The sequence below is a fragment of the Ahaetulla prasina genome, chromosome 4, assembly GCF_028640845.1.
Source record: "Ahaetulla prasina isolate Xishuangbanna chromosome 4, ASM2864084v1, whole genome shotgun sequence".
NCBI lineage: Eukaryota > Metazoa > Chordata > Lepidosauria > Squamata > Colubridae > Ahaetulla > Ahaetulla prasina.
Window position 1 is genome coordinate 122,542,834 of NC_080542.1, and position 23,949 is coordinate 122,566,782.

Consider the following 23,949-nt stretch of genomic DNA (forward strand, 5'->3'; position numbering starts at 1 on the left):
CCAGACTTAGTTGTATTAGCTCTGACCCGCTTTTGAATTCCTCCATCCTCTGTTTGAGAGGCTATGAGAAGTGTTTGTTCTATTATTTCAATGTTTTATGTTATTTCATTGTCATTCTTTTCCACCATTACATTTTACTGTTGTTTTACTGGTCCAATCTGAGGTGAAGGACTATAGAAATTGGCCGAATCTAGTAAACTGCATAATCTGCACAGACTCTTAGCATAATATTGCTATATCCAGCTTTTTAAGGAAGCTATGGCAGAATGGAGGGAGATGACGCTAACCAGACACTGATAGAAAATGGAGGGCCTCCATCAGCTGTAAAATGCCAATAAATACCATTCTGATCCTACCCTCTTCTGGTCAGTTGGCTTTGTTTTTAATATAACAGGTGGCAACATATCAGATTTAACCCATGTTTCAGCTATCTCCCAACCTAAAAGATGTTGAGTTGGATACAAAATGAAGGCAAAATTATGGGGACATGGCAGGCAAAAAGATTTAGACAAGAAATATTGATAGTGTGTATTCCAGAGAGATTAAATCTTCAAAGGAAAGAAAGCAAAAGAAAAAAAATATGAAGAAATTGATGCCTACCTGCATATTGACAAGTTTGAAATAAACTCCTTTCTTTTTCATAAGCTCATAATGGGTTCCTTGTTCACCAATGACCCCATCTTCAAAAGCAACTATAAGATCTGCATTTCGGACTGTAGACAAACGATGAGCTACTATAATTGTTGTGCGGCCTTCTCTTGCCTGAAAGACATATCCAGATTCTATTAAAACTATGAGATGTTCATTTGCTTTATTTTCATATTTAATATAATTAGACTGAAGCCTTTATGCCTTTTGCTTTTTAACCTTTTGCAAATTGTTAAAGCAATGGCTATATTGGCACTTCATGAATAAATATTTACACTAAGCAGAAAAGTGAATGATTTGTCCAAGATCATTCAGAAAGAAAGATACTAGGTCATAAAACTAAATCCAAATCTCCTAGACTGTAATCAAGCAGGCAGTCTAGCTCTTTGGTTGGAATCTATTTTTTTCTGAAAGTTTCCTTGGTTATATATTTCTTGATTGATGGTAATGAAAAAATGCCAAAAAATTATATTATATTTATATTTTATATAAATATATATTTATATTAAATTCACCACTATTGCAAAGAATTTATAGTTAGCTATCTTCATCATAGTATTAAGCCAAAGGTGTCAGACTTGTGGCCCATGGGCCAGATAGTCCCGTGGGCCCTGCCCCTGCCCAGTTTAGTGAAGGGAGGAAAAGTCCCAATACATCACATAACGACACTGTGTCGACACCGAGTTTGACACCCCTGTATTAAGCTTGCATTACTTTCCTGCCAAATCTTTGTCATATTATCCTGTGAAGGTTAATATATAGGCCTTAACATATGATTTTGGGAAACTAATCAGCGGTAGATTGCATTAGTACTTGGAAGGGAGACTGCATATTTGAGCTATTGATTAATCTGGGAAAAAATGCCAAATGACTTCTCTGTTTTTTATTTTAAAAAAACCCTGCATGAATGTGTCCATGAAGTCACCACAACTTGAACCTGACTCAAAGGAGAACTTGTGTTAATCTGTGCCTAAAATTTGCTGCCAGTATCTTATTAAACAAGGACTTTGACCTCTTTTAAGTCTCTCACCTCTAGAGAACATGTTAAACCTTTTTACTCCTCAGCTTTCGGGGGGAAAAAACATATCAGCAATACATTGTGGAAATTCTAAGCTACAATTGTTGGAATTTTTTCTCCCAATATGATGCTGTCCAAATCTGTATGTAATACTTCCATTGTGTTCAGGCAGAATTGCCCATTGATTTGGATGAATACTTCTTCAAATCTAATAAATATTATTGATATAACTTCCAAACAAGTAATGCATTGTTTCTTTTAAGTCAACTGTATTTAAAGAAGGTATCAGTGAACTACAATGAAAATTAAAAGCCCTGGGCACCTGATCTTCACATTATCTCCTGTTTGCAGCCCAACTTTAGTTTCTACTGAATATTGCTAACTCTTAGCAGACGGTTTCAAAGAGAAATAGGAGACTAGAGGGAAGATTTCATTGTGCAAATGAAGTGTTGCAACCCACTGTTAATAGTCAGATTTTTCTTTTTATCAGCTCCCTCCCCCCTCACTGCTCCTTAAAATATATTAGGTTCAGTTTCAGTTTTAAGGACCTTATCCAAAGCTGCCTGTACGATAGCTTCACTTTCTGTATCCAAAGCAGATGTAGCCTCATCCAGTAACAAAATTTTTGGGTTCCGCACAAGAGCCCGGGCAATCGCTATCCGTTGCTTCTGTCCTCCACTTAGCTGTGCTCCTCTTTCACCAACCATAGTTTCAAACTTCTGCAAAGCAACAAGAAAACACATTTAACTTCATAACTTAGAATCAGTAGTAAAGTTGGCATCAATGATAACATCAGTATGGTTGTTACAACATTTCAATTGAAAATAAGTAGCAAATCAATGAATAAGAAGAAGCAGCCTATTTCTTCTGCAAACACACTATATATTCAATGGCAAGAAAGAAAATCGGAGCAAAATATTGATATTTTAGAGAATGTTTTCACATCTCCATAATGCTAGTAACCTCATGGTTGATATTATCAACTGATTTATAAATCATTATTTGGTTGAACTTCGATGTGCTAAATAAACCTAAAGGGCTTAATTCAGAACACTAATCCATAAACCATAACTTACAAATCACAATAGCAAAACTCACATCACATTATTTATTTATTTTACTTATTTATTAAATTTGTATACCGCCCTTCTCCCGAAGGACTCAGGGCGGTTCACAGCCAATAAAACCACAACACATATGATACAGATTAAAAACAGTGTAAAAAACTAATTCAATATTTGGCCTAAAAATTTTAAAATACAATTAAATTTTTTTAAATACAATTAAAAAATGCATTTAAAAGCCCCAATTTAAAACCCCAATTTAAAACTACATTTAAGCTAGTCCTGCACGTCAAAACAACAATGTCTTCAGCTCACGGCGGAAGGTCTGGAGGTCGGGAGTTGATGGAGCCCCGGAGGTAGCTCATTCCAGAGGGCAGGAGCCCCCACAGAGAAGGCTCTCCCCCTGGAGGTCGCCAGCCGACATTGTCTGGCTGACGGTATCCGAAGGAGGCCCTCTCTTTGAGAGTGCACTGGTCGATGGGAGGCTACCGGTGGCAGTAGGCGGTCCCGTAGATATCCCGGTCCTAAGCCATGGAGCGCTTTAAAGGTGATAACAAGCACCTTGAATTGGACTGGAAGATCACTGGGAGCCAGTGCAGACTGCGCAGGATAGGTGTTAAGCCATAAAAGGATAAGTGTTAAGCCATAAAAGGGTTTCTTTGCTTTTGGCTGAATGTGCTGGATGAAATTAGCCCTATGGTATAAAAATATGGTTAATAATACAGAGCTTTTGAAACCTCTGCAATGATCAGTGGTAATCTTAAAATGTCAGGAGATTTCAAGAATGTTTTTTATTTTAATTGTGTATGTCTGTTTGGGACATTTTAGTGCAAAAAATACTGATACATCATGAATGACCCAGTGCAAAGTTTTTCAGATTTGGAACTTTGAGATTTATGGACCAGCTTTCATAACTCCCCAACCAGTAAGGCTCACTGGAGAATTTTGAGAGTTGGTCCATGCATTTTAAAGTTGCCAAGTTTGAAAAACAATGGCCTATGGGGGTGTGGCCAGCATCGCGGACGAGACAGTCGCAAACCCCGGTGTCTCTGGGGTATGCACCAATATCCCCCCCAAATTTGGGGGTCCATCCAATTCTAGGATCAGACCATAGCTGCCTCGAAGGGGCAGCGAAGAATGGGGGAGCCACCAGAGTGAACGGGGAGATTGCAAACTCCCCGTAGCTCCGGATTTCTTTCCCCCGACCCAGCGGGAGGAATGCAGCGGCAATCAGCTGCAACAAAGCCTCGGCGGCCACAAGATTGAGCAGGAAGAAGAAGCACTAAGGAAACAAATTGTTGAAGTCGGATGAGTCACTATCTCACGAAGAAATTGTACTTTGAATCTGGCACAAGCCTTGGGGAAAACTCTTAGACTGGTGGCTAAATTGAATTTAACCAATTTAAAGAATACACATTCTGGAAGTGAATGAGTTCTAATGGGGCTTGGAATGGAAGTAGAGCCCTAATTATATAAGGAAAGAAAAAAATAAAATTTTCAAATAAGCAATGGTTTTGAGATACCTGGAAGTTTTAATGGATTATACAAGAAATAAAAGAAATAAGAGAAAAGAGTTAAAGAAAATATTGCTGTTTTAAGCGAGTATCTCAAATCCCTCTATCCTGAATTTATGGAAATTTAAAGAAACTATCAGGAGACAAGAACTTGGACAAAGACAAATAAGATGAGACAAAGGGAAGGTGTGGCTTATTTTTATAGAAATAAAATGGACACTGTGCTAACTGAGATCATAATTTAAAAAGAAGACAACTAAAGATAGAAGAAAAATGAAAGAAAGAAATTGTTTCTCCAGGTTTAAAACATCTACAACGCAACTTTATAATATAGCTAAGGAAAAAATCTTGGAAAATTGACCTCCATGTACTAAAACATCTGAGAACAAAGAAACTTTGTCACCAAAATGGCTACTTACTATTTGTGATTTGAAATTGCTTTAAAGAGAGACATCTAGAGGCAGAAGAAGATTGTAAGAGTCAAATAGTTTTTTAACGACTATTCCCACGAGGATTGGTGTTGGGATCACACAACAGTTTTAAAAGAAGACTTTAGATGGCTTGTCTTTGGATTATAGAATTAAGAGGAGAATTGGTTATTCTTAAGAATCCGGAGGCATAAGAAGAATGCAAGAATGGAATAGCGGACTATTCCCACGAAGAAGGTTCTGTTGATGTGGTCACATGGCATTGTTTAGAAAGGATTTAATAGCTGCTCTCAGATTTATGTTAAGAATTTAATTAGAAAATGTTAATATCTATGTTAAAATACAAGTGACAACTATAGTAAAAATAATAATGATGCTTTGGGAAATGGAGGGAAAGATTGCAGAATAAACTGGGACAAGAGGGAAATGAGTGTTATTATGCAGAGGAAAAAGTTATTTTTTTCTTTTCTTGCTTTTAAGAATAAGTAAGGTACTAAAATGATTTGATAAAAGCTTCTAAAGAAATAGTTAAACACAATGGAGGAATAACTGGGGGAAACAACTAGTAATTACCCTTTTAAAAATGTTAAATTTTTTGTTTGGTACTAAAAACTGATTAGATAGAAATGAGTGCAATGGTGCGATAGTTTGGCAATGGTGCGATAGTCCCTTGGACTACAAGGCGAACAAACAAGTCAGTTCTAGAGGAGATCAACCCTGACTGCTCTTTAGAAGGCCAGATCCTGAAGATGAAACTGAAATACTTTGGCCACCTAATGAGAAAGAAGGATTCACTGGAGAAGAGCCTAATGCTGGAAAAGATTGAGGGCAAAAGAAGAAAGGGACGATAGAGAACGAGGTGGCTGGATGGAGTCACTGAAGCAGTAGAAGTGAGTTTAAATGGACTCCAGAGGATGGTAGAGGATAAGAAGGCCTGGAGGAATGTTGTCCATGGGGTCGCGATGGGTCGGACACGACTTCGCAACTAACAACAAATGAGTGGGAGTAGAGCACTTCCCAGAAGCATATCATCTAATGATATAGGTCTACCAGGCACCATAATGCCAAACATGGGCTAAAAAAAAGTAGTCATTCTTCTTCAACTGAAATGTAATAGCATATTTTTTTAACAGAAAAGAAAGAGTTGGAAGAGACCTTGGAGGTTTTCTAGTCCAACCCCCTATTTAGGCAGGAAACCCTATGCCACTTCAGACAAATGGTTATCTAATTTCTTCTTAAAAACTTCCAGTGTTGGAGCATTTACAACTTCAGGAGGCAAGTTGTTCCACTGATTGTTTTAATTATCAGGAAATTTCTCCTTAGTTCTAGGTTGCTTTTCTCCTTGATTAGTTTCCACCCATTGCTTGTCCTGCTCTTAGGTGCTTTGGAGAATAGCTTGATACCCTCTTCTTTGTGGCAGCCCCTGAGATATTGAAACATTGCTATCATGTCTCCCCTAGTTCTTCTTTTCATTAAACTAGACATACCCAGTTCTTGCAACCGTTCTTCATACGTTTTAGCCTCCGTCCCCTAATCATCTTTGTTGCTCTTCTCTACACTCTTTCTAGAGTCTTTTTACATTGTGGCGACCAATACTGAACACAATATTCCAAATGTGACCTTACCAAGGCATTATAAAGTGGTATTAACACTTCACATGATCTTGATTTTATCCCTGTGTTTATGTAGCCTAGGACTTCGTTGGCTTTTTTGGCAGCTGCTGCATACTGCTGGCTCATATTTAAATGGTTGTCCAGTAGGACTCCAAGATCCCTCTCACAGTTACTACTATTGAGCAAGATACCACATACACTGTACCTCTGCATTTTGCTTTTCTTGCCTAAATGTAGAACCTTACTTTTATCACCATTGAATTGCATTTTCTTTACATAGCACCCAATGTTCAAGTTTGTCAAGATCCTTCTGTATCTTAAGCCTATCTTCTGGAGGGTTGGCTATTTCTGCCAGCTTGGTGTCATCTGCAAATTTGATGAATTCCCCATCTATTCCCTTGTCCAAATCATTGATGAAGATGTTGAAGAGTACTGGACAGAGAAACAGAGCCTTGGGGTACCCCACTGATACTTCCCTCTATGTAGATGCAATTCCATTGAGGACTACACATGAAGTGCAGTTGGTCAGCCAGTTACAAATCCATCTGATGGTGATGCTGTCTAACCCACATTCTTTTTCTTTATCTAGTAGTAGGTTATGGTCTACTTTATCAAATGCCTTACTGACGTCCAAGTAAATTGTATCGACAGCATTCCTCTTGTTCATTAATTGTGGCAGCCACTATTAGTGAACCAGAGGAATGCTATTGATACAATTTACTTGGACTTCAGTAAGGCATTTGATAAAGTAGACCATAACCTAGTTTATATATATCCCTTTTTTCCTACCGGAGTTTAAAATGATATATGCAATTTTATCTCCCCCAATTGCCTTCCCCCCCCCCATAATTCTGTGAGATAAGATAGACTAAGAGAGTGTAACTGGCTTAAAGTAGTAAGTTTTCAAGGCTGAATCTGGGTCTCCCCAGTTCTAGTCCAATAACTGGTACTGATTTTCTTGTGATGCTGGGTAGCCATATGCTGTCCATAGAATACCAATGTAGCAAAAGCCTTACTATTTGGGCTTTTCAGTACTGTAACTAAAGCTAAAGGAAAACTGGGTTAGCAGTGTGTAAACACAGATAATACAGAGGAGTCTTCCATGATCTGGTCAACATATCCACAAATATTGATTATAGTTCCCATAAGTCCAGTTTGCTCAGCTATTGTGCTTGGAAATTACACCAGGTGTGATTATCATCTGATGGCACCAGGAAACTTTGGAAAAACTGGGTTGGATTACCCTTTCCATTTCTATGAAAGGTTTTCAAGGGCTCCATGTAGTTTTACTGATGCTATTACTATATTATCTTAAATAAAGCTGAAATAAATGAAAAATACACATCGCCTTAGGCTAGTAATTCCCTACTGGGCCTCTGTGGCTCAGACTGGTAAGACAGTCTGTTATTAACACAGCTGCCTGCACTTACTGCAGGTTCTAGTCCCACCAGGCCCAAGGTTGACTCAGCCTTACATCCTTTATAAGGTAGGTAAAATGAGGACCCAGATTGTTGGGGGCAATAAGTTGACTTTGTATATAAATATACAAATAGGATGAAGACTATTGCTAACATAGTGTAAGCCGCCCTGAGTCTTCGGAGAAGGGCAGGATATAAATGCAAATTAAAAAAAAAACCTATTTTCCAGACAGCTTGAGGTTATAACTACTATATTTGTTGGGAACTGTAATGCTAATGTTATGCTTCTTTATGTTTCTTGCATGTCCACTGTAATTTAAAGCACCGCAAAGTAATGTATCTTAAGTCGTTAGAATAACCAAAGGCAATAATCAATATATTTTCTCACATCAGGTAAATTCATGATGAACTCATAAGCATTGGCTTCTTTGGCAGCTTTTTCCATCTCTTCCATGGTGACATTTTCACGGCCATATCTAATGTTTTCTGCAATTGTTGTGGCAAATAGTACAGGTTCCTGGTTCACAACACCAATAATTTCTCTCAGATACCTTAAATTCAGTGTCTTAATATTTTGTCCGTCAATGGTAATCTAAAACAAAACAAAAACTGTTTAGTTTAGTTTCTCCTATTCTTGGTGATATTAAATGAGTTATTTTAATAATTAGAATAGTTTTTATTGTATTCTACTTTTAAGTTCTTTATTTTACAAGAATGTGATTAAATATTTCAAAAACAAAGGAAAAATGTTTTATTAACATTGAGCATTGTATGATTCACAGAAACATTTATTATTCTTATTTTAAATACTTTTGAGGATATAGCCATAGGATAAAGCAGTCTAGAAAATAAAACAATGTTTAATTTTTAATGTTTAACTAAAGTGGCCAGATAATCAGTAATAAAAATTAGGCTACATTAATTTATCTCAATCAATGTATCTTATTAGTATTAATCTATAACTTAATTTCCCAAGAACTCTGGATAAATATTGTCATTGAAAAAGATTGAAGTTAATGTTTAGAAGGGCTTTTCTATAATGAAAATGTTTTTCATATGTTTTACAAAGTACTTTTTTTTTTCATTTTCCTTCTACATTGTATGCAAAATGGTTACCATATCAAACTAAGTTAGGATTTCCAAGTAAAAAACCCTTTAGAAGAATAGAATAGAATAGAATAGAATAGAATAGAATAGAATAGAATAGAATAATTATACTTTATTGGTCAAGTGTGATTAAATACACAAGGCATTTGAGTGTTAAAAAATCCCTTTAGCTATTATTCCAGCAATGTAAATGGTATATAGATCTTCTCTTTCATTCTAATATCCTGCTCTTCCAGGAACTACTTGATATCATGAATTTGGTGAATAAAATAAGTCTCAAATACTATCAAGCACTCTGAATACAGTATCTGATATCATTCCAAGTCTTGCTTCCAGTGCTGCCACCACCTGTTTGACTTCAAGTACTGACTCATTCTGGCATAACGGTTTCCCCCCCCCCCCCGCCTATGGAAAATTATCTGATATTTAATATAAAATACGTTCCAGGTATCCTACGTGTCATCAAATATCTTACCATGCCTTCCAAGGGATCGTAAAATCTTTGTATCAGTTGGACAGTTGTACTTTTTCCACAACCACTGCTGCCAACCAGGGCTATTGTTTGTCCATTATTGATCTGCAGATTCAAGCCTTTTAATATCTGAATGAGGAAAATAGGATAATGTGCTGAATCACAAGTCATAATAAAATGTGTTTTATTTCACAAAATAATGGCACAGAGATATCCATGCTTCTAGACCAGGCCTGTCAAACTGGTGTCCCCTGGGCCAAGTGCGTCACATGCAGGCCACCCCGGCTCCACAAAGGCAAAAAAATGTTGTGATACATCATGATACATCACATGATACGACTGAGTTTGACACCTCTGTCCTAGACCAGGGGTCTGCAAACTTGTCTCTTTTAAGACATGTGGACTTCAATTCCCAGAGTTCTTCAGCCAGCTTTGCTGGAGTTGAAGTCCACAAGTCTTAAAAGAGACACGTTTGCAGACCCCTGTCCTAGACCATGCACCATTAACATACAGATATAATAGATGGAAATGAAATATATTTAAGATTACTCTCAATAAATTCTAGATTTAGAATAGATTTGAAGTTACTTTGATGCCACCTTTATTATTGCTTCAATCATCGGCATTTATTTATATACAGGAAATTTTGTTTTTAGTTTAGAAAAAACAAAACAAATAGAAGTGAGCATTCAGCGCAAAACATCAATTATATAACATTTCACACATTTTACAGAATTCTTCTCTATTTTGGTGGTCTCTAAAGGTCTTGGAATTGTAACTCATGGCCGGCAACTAACACGCCCAGAGAATCTCTTCTCTCTGGATTGTCGTTTTCCAACTCAACAATAGGAAGAACAGGCTTCCTTTGGTCTATTTGACTCTCTGAGGTTAAGGAAAGTCCCAGGATCATCCCTTAAGATCCTCCAATAACAGGAATACTCTGCAAGCAGTTTTAGAAGCCAAACTTCCAGAACAACTGGTGAGCTGAAGCTGGGAGGCAGGGTCGAAATCACATCGTTGTTGGATAAAAGCCATTTTGGAATTTGTTTTTCAAATGGACAATTAGCCGTGCCATTCGTTTCTTAAACAATTTATGAGACTATTACCTTTACAAGCTAAAAAAGGCTTTCTTTAGTTACAGCTTATTACTCCTTTTTGAACCTTTGAACACCATTTTTGTGACTTTGTCTTTACTATTAAAACATTAGGGAGAAGATTGCTAGAGGTAGCCAAAATAAGGAAGCATGGAATATTCTTTCTCTTGAAATAGAAGGATTAAAATTATGGCTTTAATCTACTACTTTTAAAATAATTAGTTGCTCTGTATTGTATTGTTTTGTTGTGGGTAGTTAAAATATGCCAACTTTTAAGGACTTTGATTAGCCAGAAAAAACATTAACCCACAAATAAATAAATATCTTCGACTACTAGAGGGAGATACGAGGATGCCTAATTCTGAACTGCTATTTATTATTAAAAAGAGTCTTGACCAGTCATTAGAGAAGATTTGTGATTTCATGAATCTGTCAAAATATACTAATTATACAGAAGATATTAAAATAGAACAAGAGACACAATTAGGTGTAGAAAATTATCAACCTACTGTGTCAATTTTACAAACACTGGATCATGCAAATAATCTAACTGTAATTTCAGAATATAAATCTGACATCAGTTCTTTGTATGACAATGGTGTGAGAGTATAACCCTCCCAGTGCGACTGAAACAAGAGTATCAAGTAAATTCACAATTCTTAAGAGGTCAAGTTTGGGACTATTGCTTTATGGATACTAACAAAGTCGAGAATTCTTTGAGAAAAAAAGATATGATAGCCATCTCAGTGAAGAAAACTTTACTCTGGGAAGATTTGCTTCAGACTAATTTACATCATTTAACAGAACAACTTTGGGAGGTGTTTTTTTTTTTCATGGATATAAATAAAGCTGAAAACTTTTTCAAGAAAAGAGATCTGATTTCTTTAGAAAAAAAAACCCTACTATGCCAGGGATGTCAAACTCAAGGCCTGGGGGGCGAATTTGGCCCACAGAGTGCTTAGATCTGGCCTTTAAGACCACCCTGGAAACAGTAAAGGACCGGCCCACGGTGCCTCTGACAGTGAAAACAGCTTGCGAAGGCCGCATGCAACACTTCTGAGCTCCATTTTCACTGTCAGACAGTTGCAGGAGGCAGTCGCAGCTGAAAACAGAGTCCATTTTCACTGGCAGAGTGCTCAGGCCACCACAGGCACCCCCGACATGAGTTTCGTCGAGCTGGCCACGCCCACCCCGGCTCCCCAATGTCAAATACAACCCTAATGCGGCCCTCAATGAAATTGAGTTTGACACCTCTGCTATGCTATGAAAATAAGCTAGAGGGAGTTATCTAAATTTAATGTTTTATTTAATTAGGATGGACTTTTAAAAGTTTGATATATGTACTGAGTTAGTTTTAAATTAGTTTTGTATGTATGAGTATGTATGTAAACGCATGTCCTTGGGTTCTTTAAGTAATGCTGAATAATATTCCAAAGTTTGTAAAATATTATTGATTAGATTTGAAAATATTTGAGAATGAATGATATATTATCCCACACAACAAAGAGAAGCGGAAATGGTTTAACTGATTCTTTTATCTAGAGAAGACAATATATTTAATTTTGTCTCTATTTTAAAATTGCTTCTGGATTTTGTGCTTACAGTGGGGAAAATAAGAAACTTTGATTTTGTTTTTGTAAACTACATAGGCTTATTGTTATAGAAATGCCTCGTACATACTGTTGTATAAAAGCAAAAAGTTGTGGTTGTTAAAGTTGTTACATTCTACTGTGCTAAAGAGAGTTGGAAGTCTTTGCCTTTTTCTTTCTTTTTCTCTCATTACACTGTATCTCCCATTACACTTTTTCCCCCTTTACCCCTTCTTACTTTTTCATGCTTTTTTTCTTTTTCTTTTATACTTTGATAAACTAATAAAAAAGTTAAATGTAAAAAAATAAAAAACTAAATAAAAAAGGAACTGTAACTCATGGAATTTTCATGGTGACTGAAAATTCAAATTTGGCTCCAGCCCATTTGGAAGGAACCTGTTGGAAAATCTAATTTAAAGCAATAATATGGTGTTTATGCTATGATGCCTTTGTAGAATCAGCTTAGTACATATGTTTGCACTGCTTTCTATTCCATTGCCAGTTCTAAATAAAGTTGTATACAGTACTGAGATCTTCCTTTAATATTTGAAACTGATTAGTTATAATTTAAATGGTAGTAGTGAAAAATACTTCCTGGTTTAATTCACGATACCTTAACATCTGGCCTTGCTGGATAATTAAAATATACATTTTGAAAACTGAGATTTCCTGTAATTTTGTCAGGTTTATAGCCACTTTCTGAATAAATATCAATTTGTGGTTCCTACATAAAAGGAAATAACAAATTAAATCCAAATAGTTTCATTCATTTGCAGGTTGAAAACAAAAGAAAATATTGCATGCAAGTTGTTTACCTATAGGGTTTGCTATTTTTACATAAGTAGCCATAATTGTTTTTCACATTTGTGTGACACAGAGCATTACAGACAATCTTGCCCAACCTGTGTATTCTCCAGATCTGTGATCTTCCAGACTTGCAGGAAAGGCCATGCTGGCCAGGAAGATCTGAGAATTATGCACATCTAGAGAATAGCTTATTGGTGAAATCAGTGCTTAGCCACAGTATCATAGTTTGGTTTTCACTTAACACAGTGTCTGAATCTACTCACTATGATTTATAAGCAATGGGTTATAGCTTACTATATTTAATTATAATTTTGACTAGAATCAGAATTGATTAGATTTATAAATCTAATCAATTCTGATTCTAGTCAAAATTATAATTAAATATACTTTGATTTATTGTAATGTATGAACTTACATCTTTGTTTCAGCCAATTTAGATTGTTAGGAACTACATTTTAACATTGTTCCTTGTTGCTGACCTACATTTCCCTTTTCAAATAATTTCATGGACTGTCTCTTGGATTAGTTTATAGAAACAAAGAAAAGTTCTCATTAAAAATATATTCAAAATAAAATTGATGTATCTTCCCCCCCCCCTTCATGTTCCTTTATACATGTTTCAAATTCTGATTTGGTTTCCTAGGCAATATCTTACTGATTGTTAAGTTATTCTTCAACTATGCTTGCTGGGGTCATACAGTTATCACCTCTACATTAACCTATCTACATTATCCATTAACAAAGTAAATGCAAAGATTGATTTAATTTTACTTTCTTTGCTGTTAGTTGTACAGCTGTTCCTATATTCTGAACATTCATCTAGTAGTCCCTCCTTTATTCTATCCCTAAAAATATATCATCAATGAACTGAGCTGATCCATTGTAGTGAGAAATGCTACAAACCTATTGTCTCTATTGACTTCTTAGTCAATGTTGAAATACATACAGATTTTTAGCTTTTACTGTTATTGTTGCTTTTATTATTAGATTTGCATGTCTATTCAATAAAAACCAGAAAGTGGCAATTAATAATATTTGCAAAGGCTAGATTTGAAGAATTATTTTAGGTATGCATAGATTTGAAAAACAAATCTGATATGTTTGCCACATGCCCAAGGCTACAAAATCCAGCCAATCAATAAACAGCAACAAAAACCCTTTCGTCTATCTAATAGTTATCTGGACTGTTGCATGATCTAATCACAGATAATCCTTGAACTATCACCAATTGCTTATTGACCATATGAAGTTACAATAGATTCCCCCCCACAAAGATATTTATGACATGGTTCAGAAATTCTGATGGCTGCTTGCTCTCTGGTCACATGATTGCATTTCAGACACTCTGCAACCAGCATCATGTAAGTCAAGGATTATCTATATTGTAGTTCTAATCATGCCATGAGCAAAATACCATATGTTTAGTTGCAGTTTAGATTTATGACTCAAGCTTACACACAAAAATCTAAATCTCAATACTAAATTGATGCCAAGTAAGGGAATTCAAGACCATATGTGGGAATCTTATGAGTCTAAGCTGATGACATGCTTAACTTCGTCCCCCAGTTCTATATGCTCTTCTCCTATAAATCATGTCACAACATAGGGAGCTAATGGCCTTGTCACCTGGTTTTCACCAATGATGATTAAAAGCTTTAACAGATCTCTAACTCTTTGGCTCTTTTCATTTATAGGCATAGTTCCAAAAAGAATACTTACATTGTCTATGATATTGAATATTGCATATGCAGCTCCCCTGGCAGTAGCAAATGCTTCTAGGTTTGGAGAGACTTGGCCAATACTGAATGCTCCAATGAGCACAGCAAAGAAGACCTACACAGAAAGTGTTTCAGAACAAAAAGAAACATCCATTGTCAACTGTACAGTTTCTATATACAGTAGTATGAACATGATTGGCTGAAGTTCAGCAAACAAGAAACAATGATGCTTGCAAGTGAATATTCTCAATATAGTGCTTGAATAACATCATTCAGCATGCAAATGTAATGGTATAATAACCATTTCAAAATTTGCATTATAGGAAAATATCGTCATTTTCACTGAGATGATATTAAAACAGTCTAACCAAATTCTAATTCTCTGCACTATCAAACTAAACTTTCAAAGAGTAAATATATGTTTTTTTAATTTCAATATATATTTCTTTATTTTTTATTCTATTATTTGTTTATTTATTTATTTAATGGACTATCCTGACTCTCAATGACTTTGGGTGGTTCACAAGTAAAATAAAAACAAAGAAAAAACTATAATACAAAAAAAAATAAAGGAATAAAAGTAAACTAAAATATAGTTAAATACAAACTAAAACAGAATGATGTGTAATAATGCAAACTGGTCTGGTCTTTGGACTGAAGTCAATATTTTCAGCTGACACAATAGACAGGAAGGGGTTCAAATACTGCCGGTTCACAACATTTTTAAAAAAGTGGAGAGGCAAAGAAGATCAAAATGAATGGTAATGTAATTGTAACACATCACTTGGGGATTTGGGGACTTAAACTATTCCTACAAATCTGGAGAGGACAGTAATAATTTCAGGAAAGGGGCTGAGGCAATAATACAAAGTAGATACATCTGTGTTATAATGTCAGCTCTTCAAGGTAAATCAAACTAGGAAACCAAAATGTTATGTAGGCTAATGCTACGTTTATCAAAAGGTTATAATAAAAGAAGTCTTCAAGTCTGAATGTGTTTCCAGTTCCCTTCTTTTATCTTCATGAGAACTAGAGAGGGTCTTCTCTTAGATGCTTTCTCAAGTTATAGATCTGCCTTGATTCAGATTTGTTTTATCTGAACATTGTCTCGGTAGTGGTTGTTCCTTCTGTTTCTCATGATCATTCCTTCTATTTGTTATATATTTTTGTTTTTTCAGTATGCTTTTTTCTTTAGATTTTAAATAGCAGTTAACCCTACGTTAGATCATATGGCATAGTTTTTAAAATACCCTGAAACTAGAGAAACTAAAATCTACAAATGGCAGGTGATCAAATTTTGCAGGTTTTGACTTCCCTCTATTAAAAAAAACTATGTTGCATAAAAGAATTGTGAATCACAGTTAGCCCATCCCTGCCAGCCAGCATGATTTTTTTTGACATTGCTTAGAATTACAATTTGCCTATATGCTACATGCTGTTTACTTTGATGCATGCTCCAATATTTACTGAACTTGATAAGCCAAAAATTCTCCTGCAAAACCATGCTTTTTTACTACCTTAAGCTGCAATGCCATGCAGTGCTTAGCAAAACAGGGAAGCACTAATTATCTCTGCACCATTTCTTACTTCTGCACCTTAAAAACCTAGTTCAGAAAACCTACCAGCAAACTATGTGGTGGTCTCACATCTGAGGCCCTTCCTATTTAAGAACAATGACTGTTGTCTCTAATACTTGGCAGGCAAAAAGAAAATGATTAAAAATAAACATGCTCTATAAATAGTCAGTTGGGACGGTTTCAAGGCAGAAAATATGCAATGCCTCACCAAACAATAATATACAGCTTTATTTGTCTTCCACTGTCCTAACCTAACCACTTGAATGATTGTACAGACTGGACAAATAATCTTGCTGGGCCGCACAATGAAAGGAAGCAAGTACATATCCTAAGGCACATTTCAGGTGGCAACAAAGGACACAATGGAAGAAGCAGAGAGAGAAAATAAACAGAATCAAAAGTGTATTCTTAAAGGGAAATCCAGTCTTGCCAGAGCAGCTTTGTCATGTCATAAAGTAAAGCAAGGGTCCCCTTGCATAAGTTATTCAAATAAACAGCTAGCAAGGGAGCAACAGGGATGACTGGGAATGCCACTCTGATGGTTCAAATCAAGGAGAAGTTTATCTCCTTTTGCCATCGAGATGGTATTTCCAGGACATCCATGAGCGAGACAGGAAGTTGATAGCCATCTCTCATGACAGTGCAGGCTCCTTCGAGTTAACCTCACCTTCACAAAATTTTCTTGGCAATAGTAGAGATATGGGTTTCAATTGCTTTCTCCAAGATACCATTTGACCTTCCTATTCCTGTCTATTGCCCTGGGGCTTTGTGGTGATCTTCTACATGCTTAGCTTTTCAAGATCAAAGTTCTAACCAATAAAATATTACATGGATTTATACATGTGCATTGTAAAGTTGTTTTCACACCCAACTTTGGGTATGAACTACCCAAAGTAAATAATTTAATAATAAATTATTTAATTTATTATTAAATTAATTATTATTATTTAATTATTAATTTAATAATAAATTAGTTATTATTAATTTTATGTTCTTTTATTTTTGCAAAATAAAATTGTACAGCTAATTGTCAACACTTACTGTAAGGACTCCTCCAATACTGTATTTTTCATCTAATATCAAGGTAGTTCCATACCAAAAAGCCAATGCATAGGAAGCATATATTAGTAAGAAAGCAACTCCAAGCGAAATGCTGGTACTCATAGTCTTCCTTATCCCAATGTTTTTAGCATCTTCTAAATTTTTATGATATCTGAAAGAAAAATGGCAAACTTAGTATATTATATAATTGTATTGGACATAAAAGTCATTTTCTTCTCAATTATATTGTCTACAGTTATTGATGTTAAGAAAATATATACTCATGTGTTTTGCTTATCATAGAAAAATATTTTTGCACAAAATTAACGATTACGACCAACTACTTGTCATTTACTCAAGGAAAAAGGAACAAGCAACATTTATTTATTTATTTATTTATTTATTTATTTATTTATTTATTTAATATAATAATATCTATGTTAAATGAAGAGTTTATTCTAAACTGACCAAATGGTTAATTTCTAGGAGCCATGGTGGTGCAGTGGTTAGAATACAGCATTGCAGGCTAACTCTGCCCACTGCCAAGAGTTCAATCCTGACAGGCTCAAAGTTGACTCAGCATTTCATCCTTCCGAGGTCCGTAAAGGATCCAAATTGTTGAGGGTAATATACTTACATTGTAAACTGCTCAGAGAGTGTTGTAAAGTACTGGAGAGTGGAATATAAGTGTAAAGGCTATTACTATTGCTCAGTTCTCTATCAGTCTTTTTGGCAACAAAAGTATTACATTATTTAATTTTGGCCAAAATTAGTTATTCTAATTATTCGGTTATTCCCTCCTACTTGCAGCTCTAATGTCCTTTAAGTAGAAGCTTGTGTATTTGTACAACTCATATTCAGATTCATTCAATTTCCTTTTTTATCACGAACTCTTGAGATTTACACTGGAAAGCTACCACAAGTCCTGCATGAATGAACAAGAGGAATCAAAACAAGGAAAAAGAAAAAGAATCAGACTGTAGAGTACTCCATTTCATTTCAATTCATTGAGAAGTGAGCAGAAACTTCCCAAATTTGCCGTTTTGCAAGAGTTTTTCATTTCAACTCCCTAATGGTTGAAGACAATAGGAACTGTAGTCCAAAAGATTTGGAACAGCAATATTTTGACAAGACTAAAATTTAGATCAACTCTTATGAATAATGATGGAAGAGTGTAGCAATGAATTCTACTGGTCTATCACTTATGTGCTTTTAGAAGAGTCAAATATACAGAATGAAATTAGTCAGATATGGGCAGCCCCAGAGATTCTGTGTAAAATTAACAGATTTTCCTGACCTTTCTATTTCTTTCTTCTGTCCTCCAAAAGCTATCACTGTTCTGATAGAGCCTAGGACCTCCTCAGCAACTGACCCAGCTTTTGCATATGCAGCAAGTTCCTGATTAGTGAATCTAGAAAGGATCTGTGAAAAAAGAAAAAAGTTTCCATTTAAAGCAATTTTTCATGAAATCTATATCAGCTTCATTTTTACATGAATAGCTCTAGTAAACATTGGAGATGACCATAATTGCTGCCTATATCCAAAAAAAGTATACAGTAAGTTTCTTCTTAAAAATCAAGTAATTTCTACCTGCCCCATCTTTGTTCCTTTTTCCATGGCCAGAACTCTCCCTTCCCCACCTTTCTATGCTCTTCTTAATAAGTTCTGGCATTTTTCTTCTTTTCTCTATTGCTTTTGATTTTTAAAGAATATGAGCACATTGCACAATGTGGTTCTGCCTAGTATTTCGATTTTTCAGAGGATTCCTTGGTCTGTTTTGGGGAACCCAAGATGCCTACTCTAACTTTATTTTGTAGGTAGCCAAATTCTAGACAGCCATCAACAATGTCCAACTTATCCTTTAGGGAAGTTTTACATCACCAGGCAAAGCTTTTCATTGTTTTATTTCACTCTCCTATTGAACTGCCTTTGATTTAAAAAGCGGCCATATACAATCACAAACTGCAATGCGTGGCCTTTTTTTTTTTTTTTGCTTTGCCATGTTTTTTTCTCATGGCAAGGAATTATATTGAAAATTGACTGCTGGAATGCAAGCAGCAAAATACAAGGAAGGATATGGAGGATGAGGGAGCAGGAAAAGAACCCCATATTGCCTTGGCTATAGGAGAGACTGATTTAGAAGAAAGGGGATAATGTTTAAATAGCTGAGATTCCCAAGGTCCAGATAAGCCTCAAAATATGGAGACAACCAGAGTGGTTTTCCTCAAGCGTGAAAAAGCCCTCTCTTAAAGGACATAGGACACTCTCAAATGCAGATACAGGTTGAATATTATCTTCATTTTGGCAAGTCAGAAATAATGAGTGTAGAAATGTAATCCCCTAAATCCTACTCTGCACAAAAGAGTAAAAAGTGTTTTTTTTTTTAAAAAAAAAGCTTGCTTCTGGAGACATCCCACTGTTCTCTTGTGGGACAGTTATGCTGTGTGTGTGTGCATTTTCTTGTATGTACACATGTATACTGATGGCAACTTATATGGAATTTTACAAAGGGCTCTAAAAAGTGAAGATGTCAATCATGACTGAGCAATCAAATCTTATTTCTTTTTATGTGTGACACACACAAATAATCTTGATATATTGTCAAGGCACCTTTCAGGAAAATTCAATACAGTTTTAGATTAAAACATACTGATTTGAAACTAAAACTAATCAATCAGAGGCCAGCATTGAAATAATGTGTTTCTTCCTTCTTTCCTAAAGAAGGTATATTACATCCTCGGCCACCAAGAAAATTTTGGTAATGACATGCAATCTCTGGACATGCATATATTATCCCTGCTATAATTTCCAGAAACACAGAAACAATCAAAGCACCATTTTAGAGGGAACCATGATGGCATTTTCATGATTGAAAGGAGTGAATTGTGTATTATATCATTAATTTTCAGCAAAAGTATACCTGCCTTTGCCCAAACTGCAGCAGAAATTCCTAGAACAGGACTGACAGCAAGGATTACAAGAGTCAATTTCCATCCTTCGGTGAATCCGACTATAAATCCTGTAAAAAATGCTGATATTCCCTGAATTAGCATTCCAATTTTATCACCAATTCCTTCATTGATTTTGGATACATCACTGAAAAGAAATTAGAGGAAATTTGCTAAGGCAATGTTCAGGAAATGACTATCAAGATGCATTTTTGCTGGTTTTCTAACATACTTCAGTTGTATCAACACAGCACAGTTTGAGTATATACATGAATATAAAATATACATTCCTCCTTTCAAAAAATACACATTGGTACCATCAGTTGTATCCTGAATAAAGGGGAAAATTATAAAGGAGTAAGGAAAAACACAATGAACTAGAAGAAATATAATTTGTAAGCATTCTATATAAAAGCCAAGTGTATATTGATGTTCACTTTTGTTTTGTTCTGCTAAGTAATGAATGAATTTGGTTGAGATTTTAAGCAGAATCAAATATGCTTAAACATTTTAGTTTGGCAATTTCAAGCCAGAAGTTTCCCTTGGACATCCTAATTTTGGAGACCAATAGAATGCAAAGAATCTTTATTCTGTTGTCATCTAGTGCTACACACATACAGTACTTTTTCAGAGCTGAATTTTACTAACACAAACTAAACAATTGGGATTTAAAGCTTTAAAGCTAACCAAACTGATACATTAAATTAATTACTGAAGAAAAAACATGAAATGTGGACTTACTCTATAAGTCGTGTATTTAGTTCTCCAGCATCATTTACATCAAACCATCCTACTTCTTGCCTCATAATGGCATGGAAAAATCGTTGCCTAATTCTTTTGACCTGGCGGCCAGCCGCAAGTGTCCAACATGCAATGTATGCATAGGAAGAGACAAGAACTCCAGCTCCTATGGCTGAATACCAGTATGCATACCTGAAATACAATATTGTAGAGGTAAATTCAAGAAGGTAACCTATGTTTGTCTGTAGCATCATAATTATTCTTAAGAAAGGAATTGACCATAATGTGGAGAATATATTCAATGTAAACAACTAAAAAACATGACAGACCTGACTAAAAAAAAGCTGCTTAGATTGTTTCATAGTTATTAGGGTCCTAAAAATATTATGAGTACAATACTGAGGCAACTAGTCTTCCTTTCTTCTCAAAAAATTTGCACTAAGATGGAAGCATACTGTCCTGAATTCACTCTTGTGAGCCTTCTAAATAACTTAGGCTGTATTACCCAACATACATAGCAAATATGGCTATTTGTTCTTCTGCCTGATGAATTATGAAACGTCTAGTTCTATACAGGATGAAGACAACAACTTGGAGAAGTTTGCTGCATAAAACAAACTATTCAAAGCATTAAGCCATCTTGACTTGATGAGTACATTTATATTACTTTAATCTGCAGAAAAATCCTTGTTGCAGACATAGGCATCTACATCTAGCCAAAATGATGAAATGTGTTGTGACATCACATTGGGAGCTCTGCCCTTTTGTATTTTTAACTTCCTTGACCCCTCTTCCTTTGCCTCTTCTGCCTTACCACCCTTAATTGTAGGGTGGTACCATGTTTCCCTGAAAATAGGACCCAGTCTTATGTTTTTTGGGCTCCAAAATAAGCACCAGGGCTTATTTTGGGGGGATGTACAGCAGGCAGCGAGCACGCGGGAGCCAGGTAGGACAGAGGGGTGTGGCCTGCACATGGGTGGAGACACAGAGCTTCGAACTGCAACAACAATTGAATCAGCCTTGGAGAGTGGGGGCGCACCAACTATGAGAGAGTTCGGATGTGGGGAGGGCCACGTGTGCCTTTCCCATGGCAGATCAGCCCCAGAAGCCCTGGGACAGCCATGCTAGTTGGGGTGGGATGGGCGCCAAGGTGAGTGGCCAAGCCAATGCTCCTCTGAGTGAGGGGGGGCATTGCCTTGGGGATGCTGGGCCTAATCCATCTGAGAGGTGAGTAGGGAGGCAGCAGCCCAGGGCCGAAGTATGGGCAGAGCCCTGGAGGGTTGGGGAAGGCGCTGAAGTGAGAGGGCATCCTGCCTGCAGTGCCCTTGCCAACTCCCCCTTCTCCTCCAGGACCGAGTGCTGAGGTATTTCAGGAGATGCTGCCCTTGCTCTGTGGCAAGCCTGGGAAGCTGCTGAAGAGTGACTGGCCTGTTTCAGCACCTGCAGCCCTTGGGAGGGGGTGTTGCTTTGCCACAAGATGAGTTGAGGCAAGTGGGGGTAGGTGGAGCTGCCACGAGTCCTGGACTCATGTACCTCAGGGTCCCTGCAGCCAGGCCGCTCCTTGCTTGGGGACCTATCCCTGCCTCTTATCTTTTACTCCTCTCCCAAGATGGACTGTCATGCTATGGAAGATGGGCAGGGGAGGCCTTACCCAGTTCCCCTCTGTTTCAGAGCCAGGAGGGAGTGACAGCAAAAGGCCTCCACCACTGCAGCACATCATCCGCATCCATCGCTGGAGGGGCTTTCTTCAGTCCCCGCCACCCTGCCCCAGAGATCACCTGCCTGGCAGCAGCTGCCACCTCCTCCTTCTCCACTTGCCATGCTGCCTCATGCTGCCTGCTCCCTGTTCACCACCTGCATTGTATGGTTTTAATGGTGGTAGCTCTGAGCGCCGTTGATAGACTCTCTGCATCATCTCTGGGCTGGTGGTTTCAGTTACCTGGCCCCCTTTGAGGCTCTGTCCACACAGCCATGGAAGAGTTGGTGGGTGGAGTCACAGCAGCATAGAGCGCCCCCGCTGCCAGCCCTGGTATAATTCTCCAAGACTGAATCAGATCTCTCTCTTTCTCTCTCTTTCTCTTCCTTCCTTCCTTCCTTCCTTCCTTCCTTCCTTCCTTCCTTCCTTCCTTCCTTCTTTCCTTCCATCCATCCATCCATCCATCCTTCCTTCCTTCCACTGCGCAACAATCACTGGTCCCCACTTTCTCACCAGCTGTATTGCCCTGTGTCTCTCGTCTCCATTCTGGAAATGGCAGCCCCATTTTCTGCCACTTCTCCTCCCAGAGTTGTATTCTACCTTCATATGGAAGGACGCTAAGCTCCAGGAAAACTACCCCACCTGGAGTTGGACAAAGAAGGCCAGGCTCCCCTTCCCCTATGGTTCTTCAAAGCCCTTGAGATTTTGCATGGAGGAGTGGATTTGCTTCTCACAGGGTCAGCCTGTGACAAGGGGGCTGGACTTACATATACATTCAGCTTCTTACAAAATCATACCAGTAGTTATCCTCAGCTGATCAAGAGGAAAACATGTCTTCTTTGTATTTTAAGGCAGAAAAGTGAAGTGAGGGGCAATTTTAAAGGCCCGGGAGGAAAGGAGCAAAGCTTTTCTTGCCATCTGAAGCGGGTGCTGAGCCCAACACTGGGGGAGTGATCTGCTTTTCCATGCAAAACCTCAAGGTTTTGACTTTGTATATAATATATACAAGTTGACTTTGTATATAATATACAAATGGATGAAGACTATTGCTTGACATTGTGTAAGCTGGCCTGAGTCTTCAGAGAAGGGCGGGATATAAATGCAAAAAAAAAGGGGGGGGGCTTTGCAGAAACATCAGGGAAGGGGAGCCTGGCCTTCCTCGACCAGCTCCAGCCGACTTAGTTTTCCCAGAGCTTAGCCAGCCCAGGGACGATGTAGAGCAGGTGCTGCCACTGCAAGGCGAGGCAGGTGGTGATAGGGGCTGGTGAAAGTAAATGGTATGTCCTAGGGAAAAATAGCAGCTTGGGCAGAGCCATTTTAACCTCTTTTGTCCCACTTTTGTGTAAATGCAGTAGCTGAAGTATACAATTACAGTCTACCAACAATTCCTTAGATTCCGGATTGTTACCAATATCAGAATGCACACTACAAAATTATTCCCTAACTTGATGACTTC

General features: G+C 37.1%; 1 protein-coding gene across 1 annotated transcript in view; it reads right to left on the bottom strand.

Moving 5' to 3' along the window:
- Positions 1-23,949, bottom strand: part of ABCB1 (ATP binding cassette subfamily B member 1) — a 55,296-nt gene that overhangs the window by 26,058 nt on the left and 5,289 nt on the right. Inside the window, exons 5-14 of the mRNA XM_058181999.1 lie at positions 20,798-20,989; positions 20,033-20,204; positions 18,406-18,530; positions 17,109-17,280; positions 14,492-14,605; positions 12,579-12,689; positions 9,286-9,411; positions 8,092-8,295; positions 2,215-2,385; positions 601-762 (exon numbers count right to left, since the gene is read on the bottom strand). Of these exons, the coding sequence (XP_058037982.1) occupies positions 601-762; positions 2,215-2,385; positions 8,092-8,295; positions 9,286-9,411; positions 12,579-12,689; positions 14,492-14,605; positions 17,109-17,280; positions 18,406-18,530; positions 20,033-20,204; positions 20,798-20,989 (1,549 nt within the window). The remainder of the gene's footprint in view (positions 1-600; positions 763-2,214; positions 2,386-8,091; positions 8,296-9,285; positions 9,412-12,578; positions 12,690-14,491; positions 14,606-17,108; positions 17,281-18,405; positions 18,531-20,032; positions 20,205-20,797; positions 20,990-23,949) is intronic.